Genomic DNA, 17,726 nt, shown 5'->3' on the forward strand with positions numbered 1-17,726 from the left:
TTTCCTGCAGTTCAGAATATTCAGAGTTTGAATGTAGTTTGGAAATCTAGTGGTGAACTGAGAAAGAGCAAATTGAAATCAATGCTTTATAGTTTCTCCTGAGTTGGTCATACAGAAAGAATAGACTGAACAACAAGCTGAAGGTTTTCAGGTGTTTGTTCTTTTTCACGTGCAGTTCAACAATTGGAACATAGTTTCATCAGGATAGGATCTGCAACACAATTTCAGATCAAAGTCCATCTAATTCAGCCCTTTCTCCACGAAAGCAACCAATTCATATATTTTCAGAAAACGATGAGACAGTCAACTTCTGAGGCTAGGTGTCATCCTCTGTAATAAAATTTGGCTTACCCCTGGAAAGCTATTGTAATATTTCTTTTAAATTTTTACTTAATGCTAACTATTAAATACAATATATTTTCTTTAGACATAAAAATGTTCTTTTTTTTGATCCGAAGACAGGATGGAAAATACACATATTTATTATATCTTAGAAAACATCCAATGCTTTAAGGAAAGTTTTGGGATAGAGTACTGTTTTTTTCTGAACCTGTTCTTCCACTTCATATAGGAAATCCACAGCAGACATTTTCTCATATTGTATGTTTCCAAAGTGTCAAGCACAGTGGTTTCTGAATAACTAGATAGGTTCCAAATCACTTGGATCACTGGGTGCTTACCGTTCTGGGGTGAGCTAGAGAATTATGCACAAAAACCCACATACTTTTTACATATAAACACATGATTTTTCACAAGACATAGAGTATATTCCTCATGTATATGACCTGTATTTATAAAGTGGTGCAGTGCTTTTCCAGTGTTCTTTCAGAACTGCTGCATAGGAAGACTACGTGGTGTGGGGGCTTCATGACATGAGCAAAGATGTTGAGGAAATTTCTCTTGAATGAAACAGGCTGATCTTATGCCCTGACCCAGATCTATGAGCATGTTAGAAAGTAATGGTATCACCTTTTCTCTCCTCTTCAGGGTCTTCTTTTTAAGTCTTACAAAGAGCTCAAGGTTTTCTTTTTGGAGGAGACATTTGTGCCAGTGGGTTCCTCCTGACTTGGTCCTGAGTTCTAGTTGTTCTAAAATTTGAAAAAAACAGTGTTCTTCTTATGCTACTTTGAACTAAAATATTTTGAATAAGTATCCCATTTTCTAAGTTATTTGTCATCTTACATCTCTGAAATTATTATTATTATATTGCAGCATTATAGTTATATTTCATGAATATATAATTTGTAAAATGCTATAAGAAGGAATCAATACTGTGGCAGAAAAGCAGTGTAGATTAAAAAAGTTGGCTATGGTCAGATACAAAGTCATTTAATGTTTTCCAGAAAGAGAGCAGAGCAGATGAAGAAAAATGTTTCACCATTACTCCAGTAGTTAGTGTTTGTGTGTAAACTGATGTTCAAACAACACGATAAGGAATTGCACACTAATACACAGAGCTCATAGATAATGCACGCTGAGGTAAATGCCATCAGTGATTCGTCAATCAAGATAATCTCATCACTACTCAGCCAGTCTGGCTCCTGTCTGCTATATGTACAGCTATGTACTAGAATGATAACTGTGCCTTCAGATACCAGAAGAGAGATCTGAGAATTAAAGGATTTCATGTTTCCTGCTGAAATACAAACAGCTGGTTCTGTAAGTATCACAAGTCCTGTAATACTTGTGGAAAGGTTCTTTACTTTTGTTTATGGACTTATCAGAGATCTATGAACATAAATACTGTCATCTGAAAATAAAGTAAAAACCATTTAGGTTCCTGCCTCGATGACTTAGAAATTAAATAACAGCAATCTTCGTCATGGGAGATGACATGATGATTGCTGTCCTGGTCTGTCCGAGGCTCTAAAATCAGTGTATGATTGATGCTAAACAATAACCTTTTATCCGTCTTAGCTCAGAGGCAAATAAATTAATGTCTAATAAGCCTGAGACCCTTTAAGCATTAACTTTGATGCAGAGCCAAAATATTTCAGCTAAGCAATGTTGCTTTAGTTGCCTTAAATAAACACCAAAAGTATTCATAATTTGCAAAATATGAAATAAAAATAATTTTACTAAGTTTGTCATTTAGATCTAGGTGATCTTAAAAGCTAATGTTCTCAGGACTTGCACAAAAGCAGATTTGTCTCAAAATAACAAAAATTGAAACAAAAACTCTGCCACCCATAGATTTTATATAGGTGAGCTGATGACCAAAACTATTCTCCTACATCAAACTCTGTCTAACATCTAGGTATTTAGTGTTTCAGGTAGCCATTCCTCACCTCTACAGAACTATTAAACATACCATTATGGCCAGTAACTGAATGGTGACTTTCAGAAATCAGCTGCTTAAAAGTCTGTGCTTCTTGTCTTTCCATCCTTTGACTTGCTGTTTTCAAAAAGCCGAGGCCTCTTTCCTGGGTGGTTCTTACCTTGGGGATGTCCAGGTATATCCTCATCTGACTTTTATAAACATAGCTAAAGGTCTTTCTTAACCGTGACAGGCAGTGGTACCGTTGTGCAGTGAATGTTTAGAAGAGCCCTTTTCATGCTCAGCTGTTTTTTCCTGTTTTCCAACTAAATATTAACTAATAAGTGTTCTTGTCTTATTTATCCTGATACTGTAAAGCCTTCACTGTTCTTGTTTTGTGCAATACTGTTTTCTTAAACTTCTGTTGTGTTGGAGATGTGTATTAGAACATTTTCTTCTGACATCCTCGCCAGCTGAAATCCATCAGTCACTTCTGCATTTTTCAGTCTTTAGGAAGCCCATCTTTGAAAAATCACACTTGCACCCAGCACTTCTGCTTTGAACCCATAAATACTGCCATTTGTTATATGTAAAAAGGGGTATCCATACACTGCGCCTTAGGCTGCTATAGGCCACAATGAATGTCAGCCTATTTGAGACTTCAGAGCAATCATCTGACTTTCCATGAATATATCTGGACCCAAACAACATTGAATGACATGACTGTAAATCCTGATATTTTGTGAAGTTAAATGTCACTAGCATATTCAGTAGCCATTCAGTTTGGATGGTCTGGACTAATTTTTCAGCCCTACTGTTTCACTGGTCTACAATGTGCATTTGAATGGCTATGTACATTTCAGGGTTTCATTCATTTTCTTTTCTTTGTAAACTCTAGGTTTACTCTGAAAGACCAACTTCAGACTCATTAGTGTCACTAGGAATTTTAAAACAGTGAGAACAACACGTAAAAACAACAGAGAACCAACCCAAATGTGTGTTCATCTTGTAAACATCTTTTACTGTTTATTTCCTGTGTTTCTATAGTAAAACTCACTGTGCACTGCATATTTAGGGTAATTGGTTTAGTCCATTTGCACGTAATCAAGTAGAGCTACTTTTTATTTGGATTTATTTTGACCTGTGGCAGTGGTAGACAAAGAATGGTTTGGAACAAAAATAATAGGGTCTCTGAAAATGAGGGCAAGAAAAGGATCTTTTTCCTTTTGTATCTGCAGTGAAAGTATATCCTAGATTCCAGGTCAACCGTAAGAATTTTCATCTTTATGAAATAAAAATTTTATTTTGACACATTGCAGTTAGTTTAAGTTCTGTTTCTCCTTTTATTTTGATACAAATGTAGGTTTAGAAGCTGTAAATGGCACATCTTTCACATTAACTTCTGTATTTTCTGCTGCCTTTATTTTTAACTTCATTAGTGTTTAAAAGTAAGCTTGCCAAATTTCTATCTTCCTGTCCTGCTTGTCACAGTAAGCAGAAATGGGAAGAGGAAGGTCATGATTCTAAAATAGTATAATTGCTATTAAAATAGTAGAAAGAAAATTTATTAAAGGTTACTGCTTTCTTCTTCCCCAACCCTACACAGTTGGATTAGATATCACATTGCCTGCAAGGCTGTCATCTGATTTAATTTATCCAGGAGTGGAACACTTCCTTTTCTGAAAATTAATCTGTATTTCAGTGTTAGTCATATAAACCATATTTAATAATTGCTAAAACAATCAAGTCTAAAAATTTTATACATTTATACTTGAAAAGATGGAGGTTGTTCTAAAAATCAGGACTTTGTCACAGCTTTATTCACAGTTGAGCTAATCAAGACTGAGTTGAGTGCCTTGACTGGATTTCTTTGGTGAAGAGCTGGTGCTGATGTCCAGTCTGGTTTTAAATACTCTCAAATGATGAAATATTTGCCACTTCTCTTTCCCAGTTCCATGAATTAAACCTGGTGTAATATCAACAGACTGTAGAATGCATATAAAAGAAAAAACAGGAAAAAAAAGTAAACTTTGAAAAAATGGTTTCATGCCTTTTAAAAGACTTTTTTGTTTGAGAAAAAAAGAGAGATAAATGTAAACAGGTAATATAGTGAAAGCTGTTTTTCTTCCCTGAGAAGATGTTCTATTTTGTATCAGTATAGCAAATTTCTGTACATGTTTATTCAAGTACTAATGCCTTCTTTGAAAAGTTGGCTTTTTGAAGGTTTGGGGTGGGGTGGAAATAGAGGTTAATTTGGTTTTGTTTAACTAGCATCACTTGGAAATGGATTTATATCAAACTGGAAATGCCATTCTTATATGAGAATAAGAATAGGAATATGGGGTTTTGTGTGGTCTGGCTAGTACACTTTCTCGCTGTAGAAAAAGTGTAATGGAAAATCTGGACATACTGTGAGTGGTTTTCACACTTCATAAGTTTAGCCATCTGTGGCAGACGATCTATTCTGTGTGTTTGTTGTCAGGTTCAGTTACATTCCTTTAAAAAGGGAGAGGATTGGGTTGGCTGGAAGCTTCTGGAGAGAGAGAGAGAGGGAGAGATTACTCCTGCCCTGGGAGCAACTGAGCGTATTTTAGGAGTTCTCATGCTTCAGAAAAAGAGGGGTGGAAGGAGAGGGGAAGCAAAGAAGTTTCAGGCTGAAGTTCAGGGAGATACTGAGAAACTGCAGAAAAGGGAGAGGAATGGACTCACAACCTGAGCTGATGGAGAAAGCTACTTGTCCCGCTGAGGCAGAGGGCATTATGCAGAATTTGCTGCAGCCCAGAAAGCTGCAGTTGTTGGAATGGAGTGAAGCCTGGAAGCCAGGCACCAGTGACCAAGGACGGTTTCACAGACCTCCTTTTGTTTCTATTCTGCCTTTTGTTTTTATTCTATTCTAATAGTTGTAATGCTTGGGTTTTGACAACTGTGTAACCACCATGAAGGACTATTGGTGCTTACAGAACTTGGAAAGCCTTACAGAGCTATATGTGGTACCAAAGCAGAGTACGAAGTATGTTTTTCTACAATAGAATATGTTGTTTTGGTAAACTTTAAGGCACTTTGGGAAAGGGGGAAGGAAATTTGATGCAGGCTATTCTGCAGGTGCACAGCACATGGATGAAGTCAGGGCTGAGCAGAAAAGCCAGAGGCGGCTTAGCTGTGGTGCTTATAGAAAGGCCTGAATGAAGCAGTTAGGTACTTTGTGAGTTTGTCTAATCCGTGCCTTACAGCAGGAGTTACATGCCCATTGTTCCCCAGCATGAACCACATTTTAGAGAAAGTGATTAATCAGGGCTCTGCTCACTCTGCCACCTTTAATCTTAGACCAGGGAAGCAAAGTATCATGAGCACAGAATAAAATAAATACTGCCTAAACAATCAAACTGGGCCAAGCCCAGAGCCTTTGATTGCTGCGAAGGGGTGTCATTTCTGAAGAACTGCAGAGGTGGTGAGATTCCTGCATGGAGAAAAGGATTAAAACTCTGCTACAAAACAGATCCTACATGAGGAGCCAAAAGCAGGAATTCAAACTGCTGCAGTTCCTAGGAGTGGGACCGACCTCCTCTGTCTTGAGACATTTACAGGTGACATCTGTGTTACATGCAGCTGTTTCTACAGTAAGTAAGAGAAACAGGTGTGATTATGGAGTGAGCTGAAGAAAAATTGCACTTTCTTTCAGTTGAGTAGTCTGGGAGACTAGCTCAGATTAGCTCTGTACATTATGTCTGCGCTTGGGCAGATGAATCCTCACTCTTGCGAATAAACAAGGGCTGTGGCGCAGCATGTGGAGTCTCGTCAGCTACCATTCTCTGGAGGAAGTCAGTAGTGAAGGAGAAGCAGAAAAAGCCAAGATTTTCTCACACCTTTTTCGTTTGTTTGTTTTTTTTCCTGTAAAACAAGATTAATATTTCCTTTCTTTCAGAGATGGGGGGTGGGGGGTGTTGTTTTATTTTTAGTTGTAGCTGAAAGTTTGCAAAGTAGTCTGATATCAGGTGAAGACAGATGGTGTTAATTCAGCATATGCATATCCTACTGATAAGTATAAACTGTTCTGAATTTTTCTCACCAGTGGATTCTCAGTTGGAAGGATTTTCAGTTAGATTGCAAAGGAAGAGAGTTTAAAGTATGTTCCCATTGAGTGGGAAAAGACTCTTTATAATCCAGTAAAATTTTCCATAGAAGAGATCTGAGTTTCAAATAAAATTTATTGTTCTGACTGAGGGGGATGACATATAATGATTTGTGTGTTACATGATGAGAAACAGTATTATTAATTACTATGAGTGAATGAGCCCATGCTAAGGATGTTGCATTATGTGCAAAAAGATTTATTCCAAGGACTTCATCATTCCAAGATGAAGATGACTGATGTCTTTTTCTACTGCCACAAACAGCTTCATGATCAACTAATCCTGAAGCTAACAATTAATACATTGGTCCAGCATCCTTTGATATAACTGGTTTGAATTACCAATGGCAGAATCACATCACCTTTGTATTGGAACATATTACTGAGGTACAGTTCTGTGTCATTAGTTAGTTAAATCCAAAAACAGGCTATGCTGGAGGCTGGGCACATCATGTGCAAACAATATTTGTATCTTAACCTAGCACAGGCATCAAATGGTCCATCTGCTTCATAGAACTTTTGATAACTTTCCACAGGTTAGACTGAGAAGTTCTGAGTATCTACGGTTCTGTATTTATGTAAAATGCCTCTTAGACTGTCAGTGAAACAATAGAGGGAAAAAAAGAAGTGATGATTGATTAAGAAACACTAATTATGTTAGAGTGTAGTATACTATGTTATATGTACATAGTCACCATGAGTCTCCAGACTTTGTCTTAATCTTGTTAAGCACCTATCTCATAGCAATTGTAGCTTTGCCATTAGTGTTTCTCCAGGTAGGGAATCTTTCTCTCGTCCACTTGCTGTTATGCAGTACATAGAGTTCCATATACGTCATCCTCTGTTTTGTCATTTATTTAATAGTTTTTTGGGTTGTCAAAGCAGAATATGCTTCAGAAACCTCCTCTTCAGAAACTTTCATGAGTCATAAGGAAGATAGCATCTAGATAAATCCATTCATTTGGACCTTTTTTTTTTAACAAAAATTGGACTACCTTCTTAAAATTCACAAGTGATTTACAAATGAGGGAAGATTTTAATTCACAGACAAAAGAATTTATTCTGAATTCTTCATCATATTCAGACTTCAGTCCTGGACTTGGGCTATAGTACTATAGCACTCAGACTACTAACTGGAGTTGGTACTAAACACAGTAGTGTAGCAGTGGGAGAACAGTATTTTCTTTTTGTGAAGTCCCTTGATAGTTTTTAATATACTGATATATAAATAAAATACTTAAGAATATTTAACATATTTTAGTATGAAGCATATAAAAACAAATATTTAGTAAGCATCAGTAGGTATTACCTATATATCAGCTATATATATTCTGCACTGTTTTCAGGTGGTTTATAGCAAAGTATGAAATCTTTATTTGTCATTTAAAGAAGAAATTCTGACCATGTTCTTCTGTTTTGAGGACAAGGTTTTTCCCTTCTCCTTCCCTTTCCCCACTTCCCTTCATTTTCCCTATTTTCCTCTTTTTTTTTTCTTTTTCAGAGATTGAATAGTGGGAAAAATATTGAGCCCATTTGGTACAGAGACTTCAATGCACAAGCAGTGCTCAACTCTGACAATTTGACTCTTTCTGTTAGCTTGACAGATGCCCATTGTCTGATCAATCTGCCAGAGATTTTTTCCCCATTGTAAAGTAACTGAGATACATGTAATTCTATATACATTTAATATAATTGGACAGCGAATCTCTTACATAAGCTTGTATCCCAGAACACTTTGCAAAGTTAAGTAATATGATTACAAAGATAAAGAGCAAAGAATAGCAGAAGCAAAAAGAAATGAAGAATAAAAAAGAAAATAATTGTTTTCAGGTGAGTTTTGAAGATAATATTACTGTATGAGGTAGCTAGAATAATTTCCCTTTTGTATAAGGGAAAATTTACAAATAGTATTGAACTGTACTAAGGGGAATGGGTAAAGATACTGCTGTGTCTTCAGTGAGCAGAAGCAGCAGTATAGATACTGTCTGTAGATAGAAGCTGAGGAAATTAAAACATAAGCTTGTAAATAATTTGTACTTGTCTAAAATCAGTTAAATGCACATGTATGGAGTATTGTTCCAGCTACAATATTTAAAGTCAAAGTTTCAAAACATTGGATTTTATTCTTCTCACAAACTGATTCTTCACTGATGTGTTTCTGCTGATTTAAACTGCTATTCCACATTTTTACCAGTATAAATTGAGGAGGGAATTGCCCTGTTGCCCTTACAGGCAAAAGTTGTCAGTCTTGTTCCAAATGAATCACAAATCAGTTAGTCTGTGTAAACTACCTCTTCTATGCAAACAACTGAGAAAAACTATTATGCCTGCTCACATAAAGTAGATGAAATGTAGGTTTAGATCCCTTTGAAAATCACTGTGTAAGGGCCACATCTGTCTGTAGTTTGCATATCAAATTTCCACTGAATTTCTTCTTCTTCCCCTGAGATCAAAAGAAGCATATGGCCTTTTATGTGTTTAAATGAGGAAAGAAGTTGGAATCTCATGTCACGTCAGCTGTTAGGAAGTGCACTGTGCTGTTCCCCTTGCATTTGAAGTGAAAATGGCAATTTCAAACAATTTCACAGAGAAAATGAAAGGAGCAAGAGGATGGAAAGTACAGAAGTGCTCATCTGAAGAATGAGTGACTCTCTGACTGATAGGAATAAAAGCAAAAAAAACTCTGAAAAATGCTTATTGTTTTGGAATAGACTATTTCTAAAAATTTTATATTGGTTTTAACAGAAGAGAAATTTATCTTTACAGAGCCTCCAAAGGAGTGGGGGGAAAAAAAAAAGGCAACATGAGAAAATCAGACTGACTGGCATCTCAGTGCCAGTGATTTAGAAACTAGTTTTCTGCCTGACTGCTCAGTCCCCAGAGCAAAATACTTGCAGAAAAGAAAAAGATAAGAGTTATATTAAAGGAAAGCTCTGGTATATTACTCATGAAGCGGGGTATTTCCCTCCCATACACATGGCCAAATTCAGCTCATCAAATTCATCTTCCACTCCCCTGGCCAGCAAAGGCACACAAGCCAAGACAGTACAGGTTGGCTGATAGGGTATTACTGATGGTTAGAATTTGTTCAGAGCATTTATTACTCCATTCACAGCACTGCTGAAGAGACTAGCTTTTCTAAATACATGTTTTAATATGTTTTCCTTGCCATGCACAGTTCGTCTGCTTCCCTTTACCTGTTGGCTTCAGAGGTGGTTTGGCACACTCTGTGGTTCTTCATGCCATAAAAGTGACCCCATGTCAGCCTTAGCCAGTGGAGAGAAGTTTCTCAATATTCTTGCTCTAACATTTGTTACCGAGGGTTAACGAAGCTGGTGCCCTCTAGTCAGTGGTTACCACATAATAGCTATTAAGTCCAGAATGGTCCACCAAAACTTACATGAGAAACTATTTCTTTGCACAGGACAAGCTACAAAACATTGTCCAGTATCTCTGTCTGCATCCTATAAGAAGATGCAGTTAAGGATTCCATACTTACAATGCAGTAATCTAATATTAGTGTATTGTGTTAGTATCTTTTGGAGTTAGGTTTAATGAAAGCAATTTTAAAGATACTGTTAAATTACCGAGAGGTCCTTAATTAATGATAACTGCTTTCCATAGATTCTTTGAAATAAATTAAATGTTTAAAATAATGAATTGCCAAAATTTCTAACTGTTCTTACTGACGCATTTCTAACGATGAGGAGCACATACCATAATACTGAGTAACACATACCAACCCTTTGTAAGTAGAACAGCTTCATCACAATTTCAGTTTTTACTGTGCATTTTGGGGGTTTGGAGGAGTTGCATTTGGGGAATTTTCTGATACATGAAAAATCCCAGATGGGAGAACTGGAACACAGAGCGCTATAGCACTGGCTTCGCCTTCTACCCCATTGCTGCCTTAGTAACCTGCATTGATCACCACCTAAAGTGACCTTTTTTCTGAATGGGAGAGTAATTTCTGTCCCTCCACTGCTTGACATCTTTTCTAGATGCAATTCATTCCCAGTAATTTCATTTAACACATCAGTGTGCAGCTCTCGAACTGATGCTAGTCATGAGTTTGCTGAGCAAGCTTATTTACTGCATAGTCCATATTTGAAGACAAAAACTATTATTTGCATTGTTTTTCTGGTGATCAGGGTACAGCCAACTTTCTGCTGATATTTCAAGTCTGTTGCAAGTCAGCATCAGATGCTCCAGGAAACCTTACCCTGCAGAGGGTAAGGTTTTGTTCCTCTAGAGTGTAGAACAGGCTTATCACCATGCTGTTGTCTTCAGAGGATTGTGGCAGAGGAGTGGCTTCAGCTATGACCCACTTCACCTTTGCTTTTTCATAGCATCACAGACTGTAGGTAGTCTGACATCACTGTGTCTATTACATAGACAATCTAGTGGTGGCAAACTCTAATAAGGATGCTGTCATTACAATTGTCATTGGTTTGTGCATATGCATATATGCATTATTTGCAGGATTTGTCCCTACTTATACCAAAAAATATATGTAAATATGGGTCTGTTTTTTCAGTTCTAAAGAGGACAGAAGAAGTTTAAGTTTATTTGTGTTGTGAACACAGAAAATGTTAAAAGAACAATAAATAATGAGGCTTATGTGTTTCATAGAAAAATCCAAAATACGCAAGAAGTATATAAGAGCTGTATGTCCAAGTGTGAAAGCACAGTTCTTTGAGCAAATGAAGCTAATATCCAAGTATGGCTAGATGACTAGAGCGAGAGGAGGATGCAAGAACAGCACCATATCATATTCAAACAAATTAAGTTGAGAAGAGGAGCAGAAAAATTGAGTAACTAGAATCAAACACACTGTTTAGAGGTAGAAATTAATCATAAATCTCCTGAGCCATTCAGTCCCCCAAAGGAAACTATCTCTTTAAAACAGATAAAAGCAGTGGAACGTATGAGTATTTCCTAGTGCTTGACTGATTCTTGTAGTGGTTCGTAGTCTTGCTGGCCTTGTCAGCAATGCCATCAAATTGGAGAAGACAAAAATAGGTAGAAAAAAGAATTTTCACAAAGATTCTCAAGGAATAGGATGGTCATCTCAAAGGAATTACTCCAAACTCACCACACAATTTAACAGCGTTCACAAGCCTTTGTCCAGATGACCTCTAAAAATTAAAACTCAGGAGATAAAGCACATCAAGACTAAGGTGTATTGGCAAGGCAAAAAAGGAAGGGTTTGCTAAATGTGTTTGCACGAAACCTTCAGCTCAGTGTTTTGAGTTCCTCACTGTGATGTTATCTTGTCATTGAACCACAGACTCAGGAGTGCATTCTTCTCCTATCTTTATTATGAAAACATTGTTAAGCTTAAAATTTGGTGAGGGAGGGGGAAGATTGTTTCTTCCTCAGTTCTTTAATCTGTAGTGTTGGGGAGAACGTATCTATAGTTTTATCTCAAGCTTTGAACTTATTTTAGCAAGGTCAGCTTTGCCTCAGAAGCAGATCTGATTGCCATTATGTCCATCCTGAAGGGGTGTCCGAGACTAGTGTGAAATTCTCTCCATATACAAGGGTCAGCAATACAGTAATAACATTTATAGGGTTGTCAATGGTGAAACGAGAAGCAGAATAATTTACTTCTAGTTCTTAAGATTTACAATCAGCATTTGGAATGATCACTTGCTAAACACAGACTGATTTTTAAAACTTATTGAGGGTGATAGTAGATAGCTAGAAGCAAATGGGTTAGAATGAAGAAGATGGAAAATGTGATAAAATATGGTAGACGACTTCATGGCTTATTCAATCAGAGAGCTTGCCAAGGTCATCTGTCTGACATCTAACCTAACCTTTGACCAGTAACTGTAAGGCCTAAGAATACCTGCCTGTATTTGATAGGTTTACTTGGCTCCAGAGTAGGTTCATGAAGATTTCTGCCCATCTTCCATTTGGATACTTTAAACCTAAAATGAGCATAACATTATAAATGTGTTACAGGGACCAAAAATACAGGGATAGGGCTAGACAGCACAATTACTCCTTTCCATTCCCAATTCTTTGTGATAATGAGATTAGAATTTAGTGAAGATTAGCTCTAGCTTGTCTTTTTTCCTTGCTAGTTAACAAATTCAAAGGAAATGCAAAAACTAAATTTAACAACTACTCTAAAATTATCTGCCAAAATACTGCAGTTGAACTTCCCTTCAATCTACTAAAGCAGTTCACAGGTAACATGCTGATATAACTGATGATGAGAATATCCAGGAAGAAAATAAAAACCCACACATTTTATCACAGTACTAAAATACATTTATTTTTTTCTTATCTCAGTATAAATATCAAGTAAAAATAATTAAGACTTGCCTTTTGTGAGACTAGCAGCTGAGAACTAGAGGTTATCAACACTTTTTCAGAAGCAAGAGGTATATCTTCCTGTAGTGTCTATTAGTCTGAGTTTCTTTAGATGTAGACAAAGATATAAAAACAATACAGGTTTTTTTTAATAAAATGCATTATAAGCTGATGCTGGGATTTATTCATCAGCAACTTAACTGTCATCTGAAAATAATAATACCATAAAGTATTAAAGACCTTTTAATGAATGTGTTATTAATAGCTCTTCGCCAATACCAGTGACCATCTGTGACTGCTTCACCATCTGTGATTGCTGTTTAAGTTTGGGAGGGGGAAATAACAGTGGTATTGCACTGAATTTACAATATAAATTAAGAGCCAACTAGACCTACTGTAGATGATTAATTTGTCTTTGATTATAAGTACACACTGAGCAAGAGAATATTAGTTTCTTTGATTTGTTGGCACAACATGGGTTTGGAAATGGCCACAGGAAGCTGAAAACAAAATTAAATTGCATTTATTGAAATCTGAAACATGCAAAAGTTGATGGAATTTAGATTAAGAGGATGAAAAGAGCTTAAATGGCACTTGAAAAGGTAGTGAATGTTTCTTTAAAGATCCATGACAAATGATGTGTTGGTTATTGTGATTTGCTAAGGTTAGGTAACAGAGGAGCAGCAAAAGAGTGTTGTCAACACTTTTTAAAAACTTTTACAGTTTGTTGACAACATATTAGAATAAACAGAGAAAATAGTGATTTATAAACTCCTAATTAAAATTATTCTTGTTGACTTCTTATCTGAGTGAAGTAGCATTTATTTCAGAAGAAATTCCATTTTTAATTAATAACAGTTAATTCTTGCTAAAGTGCTGTCCTTGCCTGCAGAAGCAGAAGAATCAAGTTGGTTAATATTCTTTTTACTTCCCTTATTAAACTGTGCTAAAGTGTTTCCATATTTTGCTATTAATATGGCTGCACTCTGTAATGTCTGAGGTGATTATTTTTAGTGTATGTGTATAGATCAATCCCTTTTTCTTTACTAAGGCAACATTTGTAAGAAGCTATTGGGGAGATAGCATACAATTTCAAAATCATTCAAGTCCCACTTCTTAATGTATCTACATTGTGTGGGAGCCTAAATTTACTTCAAAACTAAAAAGGAGTTTTCAAAACCTCTAGTAATTTAGGGTACAATTTAGATTGCATCTAACCAATTGCATCGCCTACTTTCCTAGTTGATGAATAGAGATAGACACCTCCAAAAAATGACTCATCAGCTTAAGGTAGGTAATTCTCCTAGATCAGGATGAATCACCCTTCTGCCATTAACTGTGGGGAAGTCTGGACATCTGGACTGAACTAGATTCCTATATTTTTATACTGCTTAACTTTTTTTAAGTTTTAAACTATACCTTTGGATTCAGAACAAATTTCATTTAAGAAAGCCTTCAATGAACTGAAGAAAGCGCATACCACTTTTGTAAAGCACAAGAATCTTCCCTGAAAATATATATGTAGCAGCAGAGGTGAGGCAAAAATTACGAGATCGACTAAGAACTACCTGTTGTACCAAATGTGTTGGCACCAGAAAGTCCTGCTTTGGTGTCTGGATTTCAGTGCAACTTACAGCTGCTTAGTATGTGTTCAGTGTTTGCCTCAGAGACTTCTATTCAATTGTACATATTATACATATATTTATATATGAATATATAAATGTTCATATACATGTATATATGTACATTTATAATTATAATTTTTCTATTAAATGTTATATAAAAGAAAGGTGCATAGGTCTATATATATATTCCCCTCCCACACACATATGCACTATTTATGTTTACGTATAAGCATATGGAAATAAAATTAAAAACTTTTAAATTACAGTTAATTCAATTTCAAGAATGTAAAGTAGATTTTTCAATCTTGGGCTAAACTAATTTGTAGTGAGTGTCACCCTTATTTTGCATTATATCGCTTATCTTCGTGACCTTTAGCAGACTGACGGCATTTTTTCATGCTGTTTTCTGCTGCTTATTCACAGATACCTCAAGCTTTCCTCTCCGTTAGAGAAAGTATGTACTTAAGACATAAAGCCATACCACGAAAAAAATTTAAACAACTTGTGATTCATTTGCGATCAAGCCTCCAGAATAGTGATTCAGTCATGTCTCTTCTATTGCAGACAAAAGGTTCTTCAAGCATAACTCCATCAGGCACTCAAAAGAAGGTGAAGAGGACTCTGCCCAACCCACCACCAGAGGAAGCAACAGCAGGGACTCAGTCGCCATATACTTCTGTGGGATCGGTTTCACGCAGAAGGATTTGTAGGACCAACACTATGGCCAGAGCCAAAATTCTTCAGGATATAGACAGGGAATTGGATCTGGTCGAACGTGAATCAGCCAAGCTTAGGAAGAAGCAAGCAGAGCTAGATGAGGAGGAAAAAGAAATTGATGCCAAACTGAGATACTTGGAAATGGGCATTAATAGGAGGAAAGAAGCCTTGCTAAAAGAAAGAGAAAAGAGAGAGCGTGCCTATCTCCAAGGAGTAGCAGAAGAACGTGATTATATGTCAGACAGTGAAGTTAATAATACCAGGTCAACCAGAATAGAAACTCAGCATGGCTTGGAAAGACCACGTACTGCACCCCAGACAGAATTTAACCAGTTTATGCCACCACAAACCCAGCCAGAAACACAGTTTGCCCCTGCTACAAGCCCATATGCTCAATATCAGTATTCATCTCCTGCCCTGCCAACTCAAGCACCAACTCAGTTCACACAGCAATCACATTACCAACAACAGCAGCCTTTGTATCACCAGCAAGTTTCTCCCTATCAGACCCAGACAGCTTTCCAAACAGGAGCTACTATGTCCTTTACTCCACAGGCTCAACCTCCACCATCTCAACAGCCATCATATCAACTCCCATCACAGATGATGGTGATACAGCCAAAGCCAAGACAAACCACATTATATTTGGAGCCTAAGATAACAACAAACTATGATGTAATTCGCAATCAGCCTCTCATGATAGCACCAGTTTCAACTGACAATAATTACGCAGTTTCCCAGCTGGGCAGTAAATACTCTACCTTGGACTTAAGGATAGGACTAGACGAGAGAAACAGCATAGCAAGCAGCCCTATATCAAGCATATCTGCAGATTCATTCTATGCAGATATAGACCACCACCACACACCCCGAAATTATGTGCTGATCGATGATATAGGAGAACTTACAAAAGGAACAGGAGCACTTGGTTCCAGTTTTAGCCTCCATGAGAAAGATCTGACCAAAACAGATCGACTGCTTCGCACAACTGAGGCCAGGAGAGCACAAGAAGTGTCAGACTTCCTAGCACCACTGCAGACTTCTTCTAGGTTACATTCCTATGTTAAAGCTGATGAAGACCCAATGGAGGACCCTTATGAGCTCAAACTTCTGAAACACCAGATAAAACAAGAGTTCCGTAGAGGTGCAGAAAGTCTTGATCATCTGGCTGGCCTGTCACAGTATTACCACCAGGAGGGCAGCTACAGGCATTTTCCAAAATCTGAGAAATATAGCATAGGTAGGCTTACTCTTGAGAAACAGGCTGCTAAGCAGCTCCCAGCAGCCCTCCTTTACCAGAAGCAGTCAAAACACAAGAAAGCTTTGATAGACCCCAAACTAACAAAGTTTTCACCTATCCAAGAAAGCAGAGACCTTGAGCCTGACTATTCAAGCTATATGACTTCTAGCACTTCAACACTTGGGGGAATTACTACTAGGGCAAGGCTTCTTCAGGATGATATCACTTTTGGCCTTAGAAAAAACATCACTGACCAACAGAAATACATGGGGCCACCACTGAGTTCATCCATTGGAGCAGGCCTTGGGACTGCACTAGGTCCAACAATGAGATCCACATTACAAGATGAAGCAGACAAGTCTTATAGCAGTGGTAGTAGATCTAGACCCTCATCTAGACCCTCCTCAGTTTATGGGCTTGATTTGTCATTGAAAAGGGATTCTTCCAGTTCTTCTTTAAGACTGAAAGCCCAAGAAGCTGAACCCTTAGATGTTTCCTTTAGCCATGCAGCACCTTCTGGAAGAACTAAACCCACCAGTCTACCTATTAGCCAAAGCAGGGGAAGGATCCCAATAGTAGCGCAGAACTCAGAGGAAGAGAGCCCACTAAGTCCCGTTGGCCAGCCAATGGGAATGGCAAGAGCGGCAGCTGGACCCTTGCCACCAATATCCGCAGATACCAGGGACCAGTTCGGATCAAGCCATTCATTACCTGAGGTCCAACAACATATGAGGGAGGAGTCACGGACTCGAGGCTATGATCGAGATATAGCCTTCATCATGGATGACTTCCAGCATGCCATGTCAGACAGTGAAGGTAAATTAGGCCTCAGACTGGTATCTTACTATCACAACACAAATCCTCATTTCTATGCATGTGTCTAATTTTTGTTATACTTCAAAGACTTGTTCTTTTTTCTGTTCCTTGGTGCATCTTCTGTGTATCTACATTTTTGGGGTTTGATTTGTTTTGGTTTGTTTGATCTTTTTATTTTACCTTAACAGCAGTTTCTGGATGGTGTTAAGCTACTCTAGCATGCTCACTATATTGTTGTTGATTTGCTTTCCTTTTGGTTTGCTTGTGCATCTTCCTTTTCACTTGTTGATGTCTTCTTTTCTAATGATATTTTGTAGAATATTCCATGTACAATACAGACCCTACCATCAGTCTTTATGTGGAGCCTTCTCCAGTGACTGTGAATCATTGAACTTACTTGCAATAGTTTTTGTTGGGATTTGGAAATAATCTCCCAAATCTCTAAAAAACTCTAGTAATTTTATTTGCATGAAATTTCATGATAGAATTCAAGAACTGATAATTCCATCTCCCGATGCACCACTTTAGATCTGCATTAATATAGAAATAGTATGTTCATTAAGTACATATTGTATGTTAGAACCATATAGAGGTTAACGTGATAGCAAAATAACGTTC

General features: G+C 37.2%; 1 protein-coding gene across 1 annotated transcript in view; it reads left to right on the forward strand.

The window, feature by feature from the left end:
• Positions 1–17,726, forward strand: part of PCLO (piccolo presynaptic cytomatrix protein) — a 364,101-nt gene that overhangs the window by 200,897 nt on the left and 145,478 nt on the right. Inside the window, exon 7 of the mRNA XM_075026698.1 lies at positions 14,900–17,108. Coding sequence (XP_074882799.1) covers positions 14,900–17,108 — 2,209 coding nt within the window. The remainder of the gene's footprint in view (positions 1–14,899; positions 17,109–17,726) is intronic.

The sequence above is a fragment of the Buteo buteo genome, chromosome 4 (assembly GCF_964188355.1).
Source record: "Buteo buteo chromosome 4, bButBut1.hap1.1, whole genome shotgun sequence".
Taxonomy (NCBI): domain Eukaryota; kingdom Metazoa; phylum Chordata; class Aves; order Accipitriformes; family Accipitridae; genus Buteo; species Buteo buteo.